This window comes from Mixophyes fleayi, chromosome 9 (genome assembly GCF_038048845.1).
Source record: "Mixophyes fleayi isolate aMixFle1 chromosome 9, aMixFle1.hap1, whole genome shotgun sequence".
NCBI classification, from domain to species: Eukaryota; Metazoa; Chordata; class Amphibia; order Anura; family Limnodynastidae; genus Mixophyes; species Mixophyes fleayi.
The window spans coordinates 132,169,772-132,183,213 of NC_134410.1; the positions used below are offsets into that span (position 1 = coordinate 132,169,772).

General features: G+C 45.0%; 1 protein-coding gene across 1 annotated transcript; it reads right to left on the bottom strand.

Annotated features, from left to right (window-relative positions):
• Positions 1-281: 281 nt before the first annotated feature.
• Positions 282-12,756, bottom strand: SURF4 (surfeit 4). Its single transcript, XM_075185780.1, has 6 exons — positions 12,617-12,756; positions 6,094-6,280; positions 5,167-5,243; positions 4,695-4,738; positions 3,700-3,886; positions 282-2,822 (listed from the first exon to the last, which is right to left on the bottom strand). The coding sequence occupies exons 1-6, from the start codon at positions 12,662-12,664 to the stop codon at positions 2,556-2,558; spliced, it is 810 nt and encodes a 269-aa protein (XP_075041881.1). The 5' UTR covers positions 12,665-12,756; the 3' UTR covers positions 282-2,555.
• Between the last annotated feature and the right edge of the window lie 686 nt (positions 12,757-13,442).

Here is a 13,442-nt window from a genome sequence, read left to right on the forward strand (position 1 = left end):
CTACCCCGAGTCACTCAGTGTCTCCGTTATATAGACTCTGGCCCCTCGTGGCCGCAGGCAAAGGACTTTCCTTCATTGTAATCACGTTCCATTCCCATACTTAAAGGACCAGGATCATTTTGAACTTATTAGAGACGAGGTCATCACTAAAATGCTTAAAAGAAAGGAAAAAAAAAAAAAAGGGTATTTGAAAATGATTACCAAAAAACAAACATCTGTGAATAAGACAACAGCACAGGTGGGAGTCAGCCTGCACACCAGGCCCGGCTGTAATAAAACCATTGATTGTAAACCATTTTATTTCAGGACACATTTGTGGCACGTTTAAGACAATGCGATACACCAGCAAAGTTTGGGATCAATAAAAAAATTCTAGTATTTCTTGACCTATTCATTCCCCTCCCCCCTCGGTGCCCAATCACCTCCTAAAGGGGGCGACCAGTCCCTTATTTAGGACAACCTCTTCACCATCAATAAGTAGAGAAAGTTATAAGGTTCATTCATTAGAAAATAACATTCCCGGCATCCACGGCTCCAGTTTTCCTTTCTTACCAACTGCATCGGCACGAGCAGACCCTGCATCATTAGCAAGGGGGCGTGGACTCTGACAACCAGCAGGGAGATGGTTGTCAGACAACACGGCAGAGTCAGTAGATGCGGCAGAGAGGAGTTTTTCTAACAATTACAACATTTCAACTAAACAGAGGAGGGACTATTAGAAGGGACGGCAGACATCCCCTTTAAGCATATATGGATCTGTACTAAATTCAAGTACAGTTAAACAGCATTAAAGTTCAAAATAAAATAACTAGTAAAATAATTATTTGCCTAATATGTGTTTAAACTGCTCCTGGTAATGCTGTACCAATGATATACATCCAGATATTCTATCAAATTGTCTTTTATTCTAATGAAATACATTGAAATGATAAATTACTTTTATTTCTACATAAGAAGGAAATAAGGAACACTCTATAAAGAAGGGACATTAGGGGGTGTTGGGGAAAAATATGCAGAATTTAGGCGGTAAGTAGACATTTAATGGCCGTTTACACAGACCCGGAGCTGCTGAGAGTTTATTAATCGATACTGGACAGCAGACATGGGAGCGAACGGACAATAACCTCTATAAAATACTCTTTGGTACATTCTCTTCTGGTGGGATTTCTGTTCCTCTGTTGTGTCTATTTCCACGACCCTATAGCGCAGCTTGACGACGCAGCAGTCAGGGTGCGTCTGAACCTCACCGGGCGCTGGAGCCTGAAGGATCCAGAGCAGCGCTTATCAATTCCCTTACTAGCGTAGGCACTAGACTAGATTTTATTTTTTTAGGCTGTGCCCAGCCCTAACATTCATGATAAAACTGAAGGCATTTCTAACCGTGAGAGAGGCCGTTGAAGGGTTAATGTAAAGCACGGTTTTGCCCACTCCCCCCTCCCCCCATTCAGTTTGAAATGTACCACTATGTAAATAGCTGGAAGTTACGAGACTATAAAATTGCGCTAAAGAACATTACCCTAGACGTACAGGTTAGAGAACAATAACACATCTGTACTGTAATATATCCCAACTTAAAACACATTAAATATCTAACAAGGACAAGTTTAAAAATTCAGAAACTGGCTCAGTGATCAAGGTGTACGAGAGAGGTGTCCCCTCCACAGGGGCAGGGAAAATATACGCGGCGTATTCATGAACGATACAGTATAAAATAAACCGGAAGGGTTAAAGACTTTCCGATCTGCCCCTGTAAAGTAACAATATGAGGAAGGCCATGAAGTCAGTTACTTCTAGACACTTGTATCCAAAAACAATTGGGTTTTTGGAAGCGGATGTAACGATGACTTAGTCGATGGACATGTCTCGTAGGGGGGAATAAAACAACACAAAGAACATTTTGGCCACCTCCAGAGAAAGAGGAGCTTCTTTAGAGATGAGGTGCGGCTTTAAGTTTAATTACACGTGACTTCACAGCACAGATTAGCCAGAGATGGGTCAAAGAGTTCACAATAGTAGGAAACAAGAAGACACAATGCTGAGTTCTGGCCGATACAGAGTTAAATAACTAACCAGAGACTTGTGCTCTGAACTAGGTGTAACACACGGTTATATATCTGTCCTCATCGTCCAAGATTCTGCAAAATCTCTACATAGCGGCTTCAGAAACAGAAGCCAATCACCAGAGCAAGTTACCGGCTTCTGGCTCTACAAGACTCACATGTAAAATAAAAGGAAGGAAAGCAAAGAGACAAACGGCTCCTGGAAATCAACATACTGCATGTTACACGGGGACAGAGCATCTTCTGACGTTGTCTGTACCAAGCAACTCAATTGACCCACAAGGAGACATCCGACAGGCTGGTGTGACCCGTGGGCTACTGCGACGGATCCTATTACAGCGCACTGCTGAGGTACCGGCGGGCCACCGGACTCCGGCACTGCGGTACAAGATGTTGGTGAAGGTGACAATGAGGTGGGATGGGGGAGAAGAGATGACGGAGCAGGACTCTGCTTACATCCAGGGATTTCTACAAGACTCCAGGCGACGGTCCGAACTACCACTCCTTTTTCTTTTCGTCCATGGAGACCCCGCCAGGGCCAAGAGCCACGACCAGCAGAAGTCCGCCGATGACAGACATGGTCTGAAAGAAGTCGTATTTTAGGAAGTCGTGCATCGGCTTGTAGGCTGGGATGCTCCAGAAAGCGTTGAAGTAGACGTTGATGGCGAACAGCCAAACCACCAGAGTCAGAGCCGCCAACTTCGTCTTGAAGCCAATGGCCACCAGGACGATGAGGGCCGTGCCAACAATGTTCTGTAGAATCTGAGGGATGAGAGAGAGGCCGTTAAGTGCGGAGTCCCTTGTCCGAAGTACTAACGCTCTACAACCACCTACTGAAAATATCTTTATGCATCTCCGCTACTCCCTTCAGCTTGGTCTGGGAGAAGGAGAAAACCAATTACAGGCCACGTGCAAAAGACAGCAGCTTGTGATTGGTCGTACACACGTACACGTACACACACACACAATCTTAAAGTGGCAAATGGCACCGATATTCCGGTTCTGTATTTGAGAACCAGCAGCCACATGATGGAGCACGTTAGTATAATTTTACAGGAGGTTGCAGTGCAGCATTAATGTAAGAACGTGTGTATACAAAGCAGAATGCTGCATTTATATTATGTGTTTTATTTATTTTTATCTCAATAGTTTTTATAACAATTTTTTGCAAAACATTTTGAAATAACAGCAAATCAGAAAAAAGGAGAACATTATTTTTAATTGTTTTCATATCCCGCACTATGTGAATAAAAGCTCTCTGTAGAGAACACATTATAGACAGAGATGTAAATGGAGCTTTATATCCCCTATAGATCCAGAACGACGTCTCCACAGCAGAAACACAGCCCATTATGTAACCCATATAGTTACCGTGCAGACGGCTGCATCATACTTATTAGCTCTCATCAGTGTAAGACATGGAGCAGCGGCTTCTACGGTGTAGAACTTGTAATGGACCGAAAAAAATAACCATTAGGACTGAAAACGGGGGGCTTAGGGGAACCGAAAATCTCTCCACTACAAATACACAACCACTGCATCTGCTTACAAGTCTTAGTGATCCTCGCACCCCAGCTTTTTGGGGGCTTTAGTTTATTAAACAGTGGTACCACGTATGACACAGGTAGGGAGTACTTACAGAGAAGAAGCTGGCATCGAAGTGGAGCAGGGTCATGAACATAAGGACCAGCAGCACCCGGCCCCCCAGCTGCATGTACTGTTTCGGGGAGCTCTCCCCCATGGTGGGCACTCCGGCAAACATGCTTTTCCCTTCCGACCGAGACTCAGCCAACAGTAATAAGAGTCCTCCACCCAGAGCCAGGTTTCTGCAGACAAGATACAAAGTCAGATCCCACCAGTAACGTACAGAGATGCACCAAATCCCTGTTACAGTGTTGGGCAAATACTGAAACCTACTGCAAAGGATTCTGCCGAAAACCATTCTTTATCCAAATCTGCATTAACTCCCTTCTCCTATCACTAAAACCGCAGGAGATCAGGATCTATCTCCCCAAGGACACAATCTCCTTCCTACATGTTGAACCCAGGAAAATATAATGAACATTGCAACAAAAACAGACCCCACAGATTCACGACAAAGCAATTGTGCTGCTAGTTCTCAATCCAGCGTTTGGAACCCAGACGGTTTCAAAAGAACGCAACCTATCTTCATGCATGGAAAACGCAGGGAATTTTCGGGGACAATCGATTGAAAACACCAAACACATAAATATGACTGAGCATTTAAGTAATGGCCAAATAACAAACTTTCTGAAAATCAGATATTGTATAAAATGACACAGAGTTTACAGACAAAAGACACCTTTAAATAGATTTATCGAACCTCCCCCCCCCCCCCCCAACTCCACTGTGATTGGTCTCTGAACTTCCACGTGAGAGGTGGCTCCAGGAACAAAGACATAGTGAGAGCTGTGAGCCTGTGTGTGTGACTGGCAGCCATACTTGTTTGCCTTCCAGAGAGATTTTGAAAAGGAGATAATGATTTGTAGGAAAAAGGACCATCAGATTCTTGCTTAAAAAGGTTTTTATTTGCTATTTAAAGAATAACATGGGATTGATGCTTTAACAAAAATGCAACATTTCTAGGACTGTTTTTGTATGTAATGAACGTACCTCATTAAAAACTTCAGGTCCCACAGGATGCTGTAGGCAATCGTCTGATACACAGAAAAGCAAAACAAAAAAACCAGACAAATTATACACTTTGAAATAGAAATATAATCATTGCACTAAATCAAGTGCAAGAATCAGTATTAGGCCAAGAAACATATTGTTATACTTATTCCGTGGTAAGGAAATCCAGAAAACATGCACTGTTCAATGGTCCAGAAGACAGACTGGAGAACAGCGTTTATCTCAAACACTGACCGGATTTAGGACAAGTCACAAATAAGGTGCAAAAGGTCTAAATATACAGACACTACTGATACACAAGTCTGACTTGAGGCTGTTAATGAGTAACAGATATTCACAGATATTAATGTTATATTATATTGTCAGATTCTGGCCCTTTGGGAATTTCAAAGCAGCCCTGAATATTAAACCTTCCAATCTCCCGATTTCATAACGTAACCAAGTCTCTCACCTGCATTGCGATGATCCCGAACAAACCGAAACAGGCGTATTGTACGAAGTTCCGGCTGAGGACCAGAATGCAGCCTCCTGGAACACAGACATAATATACACGGTGATCAGGACTACAGGAGACGGGATTAATGTCATATTCTATCAGTGAATGGAAGACAAAGTGGAAGTGGGGTACACGTCACATCCGTTAAGCATCTCTTCCCATTATACCACATTATATACAGGAGTCAGACCAAAATACAACCATAAAAGCCACAAGGGATTATTATGAATCTTAAAAGTTAAACCAAAACAATTTTACCTATAAAAGTTGGTAACTAAACGTTATTCTGTATTCTGCAACTTGTAAATGTTACAGACACCAAGTATGTCTACAATGTGTGAGGGCATATTTACACGTATGTCTACGTGTCTTTATTTTCTTATTTTATTCCATCTAATTTTTTTTATTCTTTAAGTCTTTTTTTTATTGGGGGTGCAGGGGGTAGGGGGGTGTGACACTGATTTTATTTGGGGAGGGGAGTATAACCGTGGGACTGTGGGAGAGGGACCCTGGGTCATATTACACACAGTCACTGTCACTCCTACCAGGGAACCTCCGATGAGGAGGACACTAGGGGTACAATTACTATGCAGTGGATTTATTAATGACAAAGCCCATCGGGTTTTGTTTGGATGGATTATTATTTATATGGCTGCTGCCTCCTAGGAGCCAGGGTGAGATCCTGGCCAATATCCATGAGGACCCAGCTCCTACTAAGCTACAGTCTCAGGATTATCTGGACAGACCACAGAAGGCCTCCGCCACTAGTAGCCCACGTGTGCGCTTCAGCCGCCATTTTGTTGAAGACCTATAAGGCTGTGACTGGCAGACACGTAGGCGGTGACCATCAGAAACAAAAGAGAAACTTCGGCACAGACTCACCCAGTTGTCCTAACAAGTTAATGAGGACGAAGACGGTGGCCAGCACGTAGCCGCAGTTCCACGTGGCCTCGATGTAATCTCTCTGCTCGCTCCACTGGAACCACATGCGGATGCCGTCTTCCAGGAATGTGCTGATGAGGCAGAGACGTGCGATGTGGGGGAGATACTGCTTGGTGACCCGCAGGAACTGCAGAGAGAGAGAGAGACGCAGAGTAAGGGGAGGAGCCTCAGGTCCTGAGTCCCAACATTTATAAGTGCACACTTGGGACAACATAAGCCCCACCCCCTATCCGTCCAAACCATGCATTCATTGGCCAGAACCTATAACCCATCTCTGATAAGCGCTGCCCCTTACATGATACAGGCGGATGAGGTTCACTAGTATAACCCCAAAAGGGCAAAAGTACTCGGACCTCTGGGGCGTTGGGGGAGAAGAATAATCCACTTCCCCACAGTAAAAAAAAAAAAAATTAAAATATCTTTGCCCAGAGCCCTTCTTTTATGGCTCAGAGAACGGCCATCAGATCTTCACACGGACCAATCCTGATACTAAGTCTGAGAGACGCTTTACTCTTAAAGAGCTGCAGCGGTGACCAGGTTATAGAACACGGGAAATAAACAGAGTTTGCTGGGACTTGTTGTTCCACAGCAGGCAGCGAGCCATAAGCCTGACTTCAAATAACGAAATGGTGATAAAAGCCCAAGCAGTTAGACACAGTTTGTTTTGCAGCGTATTGTTATAGGTTTTGTAACAAAATGACGTGATGCAGAAAGATTGTATCACATACGACTGATAAAATAATAAAACACAAATTCAGAAAGACAATAGTTAAGGTGCAAATTATTTTGCAATTTTACAATCATTTGACAATAACATGCAAGAAACAAAGACTGTATATTGCTTGTTGAACGTACTGAATTAACTATGTAAATGTTCATAGAACCATTAGACATAATACAGTTAGACTGAGGGACCCCCACATGCGTAGAGCGTCAGTTCACACAGCCGTCTTATAGAAGAAAGGAAATCACACAAAAAAACAGCCCCCTGATCTGTGCGGCCAGTTCTGTGACCGGGTGGAACAGACGGATGTGCGGTTAGACGTGTGTAGGGTGCATGGCAAACTGTCATATCTGCAAACAGTCCCGATTTTCAGATGTCAGAAGGGGTGTGGCTTACTATAGAGGGGCGTGGTCTCAGATGATGTGAGAATAAATAACTTTTCTAGCTGTCCCTCACCGCTGGCATCTTCTGCAACAACGGCCTGATTACATGGACTGTATCTAGCAAGCCGGGGACTACTGGGAGAATCCGTTGTATCACATTGTTGCTAAAGGCACAATAACCTTGACTGTTTTATCTGGCGCTATAATGAAATATATTTATAATATTCCTGCCAGCCTGTTTCCTGCAAATCTCTCTATCTAAAGATAAAACCATAAGACAGATACGATTTCCAAATTGAGGATAGTGTCCTTTTAAAGGAGCAATTTATTTATAGATCTGGTCAGTCACTTGGTGTGACTCACAAAAATATGGCAGCGTGCAGTCAGGAACTTTTCAAATTATTAATTATTTGAGCAATGCATTATTGTTCATCATTCAAAAGAAGACAAAGCAGCTTACACTACAAAACATCAAAATCTGATAGTCTTTGTCCCACTTAAGTGTCACACAAGGTTAGTACTTATTCTGCATTCAAGGAAACTATCGGTTCATTCACTAAGTTTTCATTGGTTACATTGACTGTTCCAGCAGGAAATATTAAAGGCTAATTCACACTTCAGTCATTTACTATTGCTCCAACTGAAGTGACTGAGCTCAGTGCACTGTGCCCCTTGTGGACACAGAGCAAACTGCAGGCCATATCATCACTTCTGCCCAGTTATTCTATCTCCAAGGCCCAGCCAGGGGTCATGGCTGGAGCTATTTTCATCAGTCTGGGAGAACGCACACTCAGCATGCAGCAGGCTGGATACTTAGCCCTCTGGAGCCTGCGTCTAACACTCACCGCTTGTGCCTGGAAGAGAAGGGAAAGGGAAGATTTAGGGAACCATAAGCCAATTAGATTTATTTAGTAACACGGCGGAAACTGCGCTGTGAGTAGAGAGGCATCAAGTCCATTATTTGTTATGGGAGGCGGAGTAATGGATGACGGTTTTGGGCAAGATCTGTAATGTTATCATCTGCGATGGATGCGTCCCCTGCACACTGGTCGTGTCGTCATAGTGCGGGGTTCACCAGCATTAAGCGGATGGCTCACACAGACTTTTGTGTCTTAGTAATATCACTATTGTCTACTTATTAGTTTTACTACCTGACAGGTATAACACCCGTCTCTGGGAGTTGTGGAAACGTTCGCCCTGGACCGGCTGCTGTACATCTATAGACGGAGAGGGAGCACAACAGACCCAGCAAAATAAGAAAATAAAACAGGGACTCTCCTACACGACGGAAACGTCTGGACCATATGTCTTCTACTTACTGTAGACTAATTAGGTTCAGTAACCACAGGCAGCGCCCAACGTCCGGCTGATATGAATATTCACACTCAGTCTTACGGAAAATTGTTTTCTTATAAGAACAATTTCACTCAGATCTCTTCTAATCCTTTATGTTCCATCATACGTTACAGTAAATACATACGAGCCGCCGCGGACGATATAATGGATCTGTGCTCTGCTGTCCACGGAAATATCTGTCCGTCTTCTAGCGAAAAGTAAGAGACTGAAATGGGGGCGATATAATTATATAATTTAACACAACATCCACTTCTTTTAGGACATTACTTTATATAAATGAGAGGGAAATGCCCCTTAGTAACACATTTCCAGGACTAACCAACTTTACAAGTTATCAGGGGCTCTCGGATTCCTTCCACAGCGCCGCAGAGAGGACACTGAACCACGGAGCTTTACTGAAGTGCTCTGGACGGTCTGTGTTTTATACGTACGGAGACGGAATAATTAAAAGGGACGATAACTTCAAAATTTATATTTGCTACTGAGAGAAAATAAAGGGATTATTGGGGAAAGGAAGCAATGGAACTGTACTTTCTATGTGCACATGGGAGTACTTTAAGGGGTCATTTAGATGGAGGTCTGTGTAATGAAAGTGGAGAATGCACACTGCATGCTGGAGGAACCAAGATCCTGATTTTGGAGAACTGCGACCACAGACAGGGAATCAAATATCTAAATACAGGAAATGGAAGTGAAAGTGGAACTTGATTGGAGACCAGCGGTATCCAATCACGTGCGGCTTACACTCACACACCTCCAGCTCCTATAGGTCTGATGTGAGCAGTAGGTAGGTGACCACCTTCCGTTCTCCAGTATTCAGCAGTTGTACCAACAGGTCCCAGAGAACAGAACTAATTGTCAGCTCCACGGGTCACTCTTTCTTACTGAGGCGTCTCAAACACAAACAGCAAGTGCTAGAGATCATTATAGACAATAAGAGATAGTGAGTCAGTCTCGTTTCCCAGAAACCGCCAAGCAGAACATCTGCTAAGCGTCAGAGGAGATAAAGGATAAATATTCAGTGATAACCACATTAACCCTTACACGGCAGCCTCAGACCTTCAGGAATCTGCACTGGGGTTGGTTATATCTGTTATATTATGTGAGCAGGGAAAAGTCTGAGATGTCAGAGATACAAATGAATGAAGAACTGACACTGACAGCAAAAGGCTTCTCAAGTCTCTACCGGTGCTTTGGATGCTTTTGAAGTGATTTAATCAATTATTTGTCTATACATTATCTTTTATAAGCATTTATTCTGCTCATCCTCTGGTATGCTGTGCGACAGCCGACTGCGCAGAGGTGGAGGCGAAAGAAAAACACGTACAGAGGATCCCGTGGTTCAATATCTGTTTGTCAACCGCAGCCCCCCGGGGTCTGCTGGAAGTTGGAGTTATAGGTAGATGATCAAGGAGTATTTTTGGGAGCACCTGCCCAGTGCAGAGATTTTGGACCTGTGTGCAAAACCTATTTTAGCTGAAATAAACCTCCAAGACCTGTGTTATATTCCTGAACATGTTTTCGTAATTAAAAAAAATAATAATAAAATGAATCCTTATATATCACAGTGCTATGATGTCATATTGGTGTCAGGCAGAAGATTTTGAATTTAAACATCACTTTGAATAGATCTGATCCCCTGTCTGCCTCGTCTAGTCGAAGATACTCATACCCTATATCATTGGATGCTTTATTTACTAAATGGTGGTGTCATACTAAATTATTGGAGATCTAATTAAAAAACTGGAGACATCCCATAACTGTTTGTTTAAAGCCGTATAGAACCAAAACATACATATATATATATATAACACATATAAATATATATATATATATATATATATATATATATATATAATATATAATATATATATATATATATATATAGTCCGTATGTACGTTACAAAGTAGTACAGATAATAAAAGTGAATATAATAATACTAACTTCAGTAGAAAGCAACAGTGGAAATATCTTGCACCAAATATCATTAGTACCCTCTACCCGGCCACACACAGGAAGAGGATATATTCAGCATACAGATAATCAGTAGCCAGGAATACACCTAGACGTACAATTACTGGCATCCAATTCTCAGACTAAACCAAACAAACGTACATTACATGTATGTACTACAGACATGAAGGCTGAGACAGGTACAGACAAGTGAATTTCCACCCAAATCCTTACCTAGCAGTTTATCAGTTTCACAGAGTGTACAAGCAGAGGAACCTCATGAACGTCGGAGATTAGACAGAACTAACCGCGTAAACTACAAAAACATATTTTTTTTGGTGTCAACCACAAATTGTGAGTCATGAAACACATTCTGAACAATATAACTCAAAAACAAAGTATAGGATTATATTATACAGGGGTGTGATTGGTCCAGCAGATAAGGCCGCTCGTACCATCACATACACTGGTACCTGGATCTTACAATCTGACGTACTCAGATGAACGTGCCCACAGTCTAACCACAGCGGTCAGGTACAGCACCTGAAGCACTGGGTTTATACTAAAGCCCCCCTGACAAAGAGTGCCAGCATGCGCCAGGGTACAGCGACAAGTGGCATCCCATGTGGGCAATATGTACAATAACGCCAACTGTATGCCAATAAGCTGCCATCCGACACTTGTCCCATAGGTGTCTGGCTTCTGGGGGACAACTTGCCAACAAGTAGACTATGTACTGGATTGTGTGCCCACAGCTCTCACCCACATAGGTGGCAATCTCTCTGTACCCTCACCCAGTTACTAAGACGGGTGCCAGCCACTGTGTGCTCCCTCAGTGTCACTACAGGGTACCAGCCTCTTTCCTCTCACCTATATGCCACAATGGATGCCCTCACCCAGTCACTAAGATAGGTGCCAGTCTGTCTGTAATTATGAGGGGCAAAGGCCTCCTATGAGCAGAGGAGACTAGAGTGTTGGCTGCTCTTGGTGCCCACAGGCCCATATATTATAGAATAAGTACACATGGATAACACGGCATTACAGGGGTGTAGGGCTGAATAGAGGCTTAAGTTCAAACAGCAAAGGACCAAATTCTGTACACTGGCATGTAGTGTGACCCCAATACTTGTACACTGGCATGTAGTGTGACCCCAATACTTGTACACTGGCATGTAGTGTGACCCCAATACTTGTACACTGGCATGTAGTGTGACCCCAATACTTGTACACTGGCATGTAGTGTGACCCCAATACTTGTACACTGGCATGTAGTGGGGCCATTCCACATGTCAGTGTACATGCAGTACCAGTACCCCACTACATGCCAGTGTACATGTAATGCCAGGGCCCAGGACATACCAGTGTACATGTAGCACCAGCTATGTTAGTGTACATGTAGCACCAGGCCCAGGACATACCAGTGTACATGTAATGCCAGGGCCCAGGACATGTCAGTGTACATGTAGCACCAGGCCCAGGACATGTCAGTGTACATGCAGTACCAGGCCCAGGACATGTCAGTGTACATGTAGCACCAGGCCCAGGACATGTCAGTGTACATGCAGTACCAGGCCCAGGACATGTCAGTGTACATGCAGTACCAGGCCCAGGACATGTCAGTGTACATGCAGTACCAGGCCCAGGACATGTCAGTGTACATGTAGCACCAGGCCCAGGACATGTCAGTGTACATGTAGCACCAGGCACAGGACATACCAGTGTACATGTAATGCCAGGGCCCAGGACATGTCAGTGTACATGTAATGCCAGGGCCCGGGACATGTCAGTGTACATGTAGCACCAGGCCCAGGACATGCCAGTATATGTGTAGTACCAGTGTACATGTAGCACCAGGCACAGGACATACCAGTGTACATGTAATGCCAGGGCCCAGGACATGCCAGTATATGTGTAGTACCAGGGTACATGTAGTACCAGGGCCAGGACATACCGGGGTACATGTAGCACCAGCTCCGGCCCGGCCCCCTCACCCCCCCCGGTCACCTCACCCCCCCCGGTCACCTCACCCCCCCGGTCACATCTCACCTGGTCCGCGAAGTCCTCGGCGGTTCCCATCATGTCGTTGCTGCCCATGATCAGTGCCGGTGTCGGGCTCAGTCTCGGCCCCTCCTCCCCGGACAGCAGCTGCTGCTCCCCGGCTGCCACGTAGTACGTAATGTGCGGCTCACAGGGCGGGGAGGGGGCGGGAGTATGAGGGGGGGGGGGGGCAACATAATGAGGGAGGGGGCAGCATGACAGGGGGGGGGCGGCATACTGAGGGGGGCAGCACTGGAGGCACTGAGGGGGGGGCGGCATACTGAGGGGGGCAGCACATGAGGGGGGGGCGACATAATGAGGGAGGGGGCAGCATGACAGGGGGGGGCGGCATACTGAGGGGGGCAGCACTGGAGGCACTGAGAGCGGGGCGGCACATGAGGGGGGGCGACATACTTAGGGGAGGGGGCAGCATGACAGGGGGGGCGGCACATGAGGGATGTGGTAAAAGAGGAGACAATGAGGGGAGGGGGCAACACCATGAGGGGGGGGTGCAAGATAAGAGACACTGAGAGGGGGTGTGTAACATACTAGGAGGAGGGTAACACACTGGGGGGGGGTGCAAGATAAGAGACACTGAGAGGGGGTGTGTAACATACTAGGAGGAGGGTAACACACTGGGGGGGGGTGCAAGATAAGAGACACTGAGAGGGGGTGTGTAACATACTAGGAGGAGGGTAACACACTGGGGGGGGGGTGCAAGATAAGAGACACTGAGAGGGGGTGTGTAACATACTAGGAGGGGGGTGACATACTGAGGGGGGGGTGCAAGATAAGAGACACTGAGAGGGGGTGTGTAACATACTAGGAGGAGGGT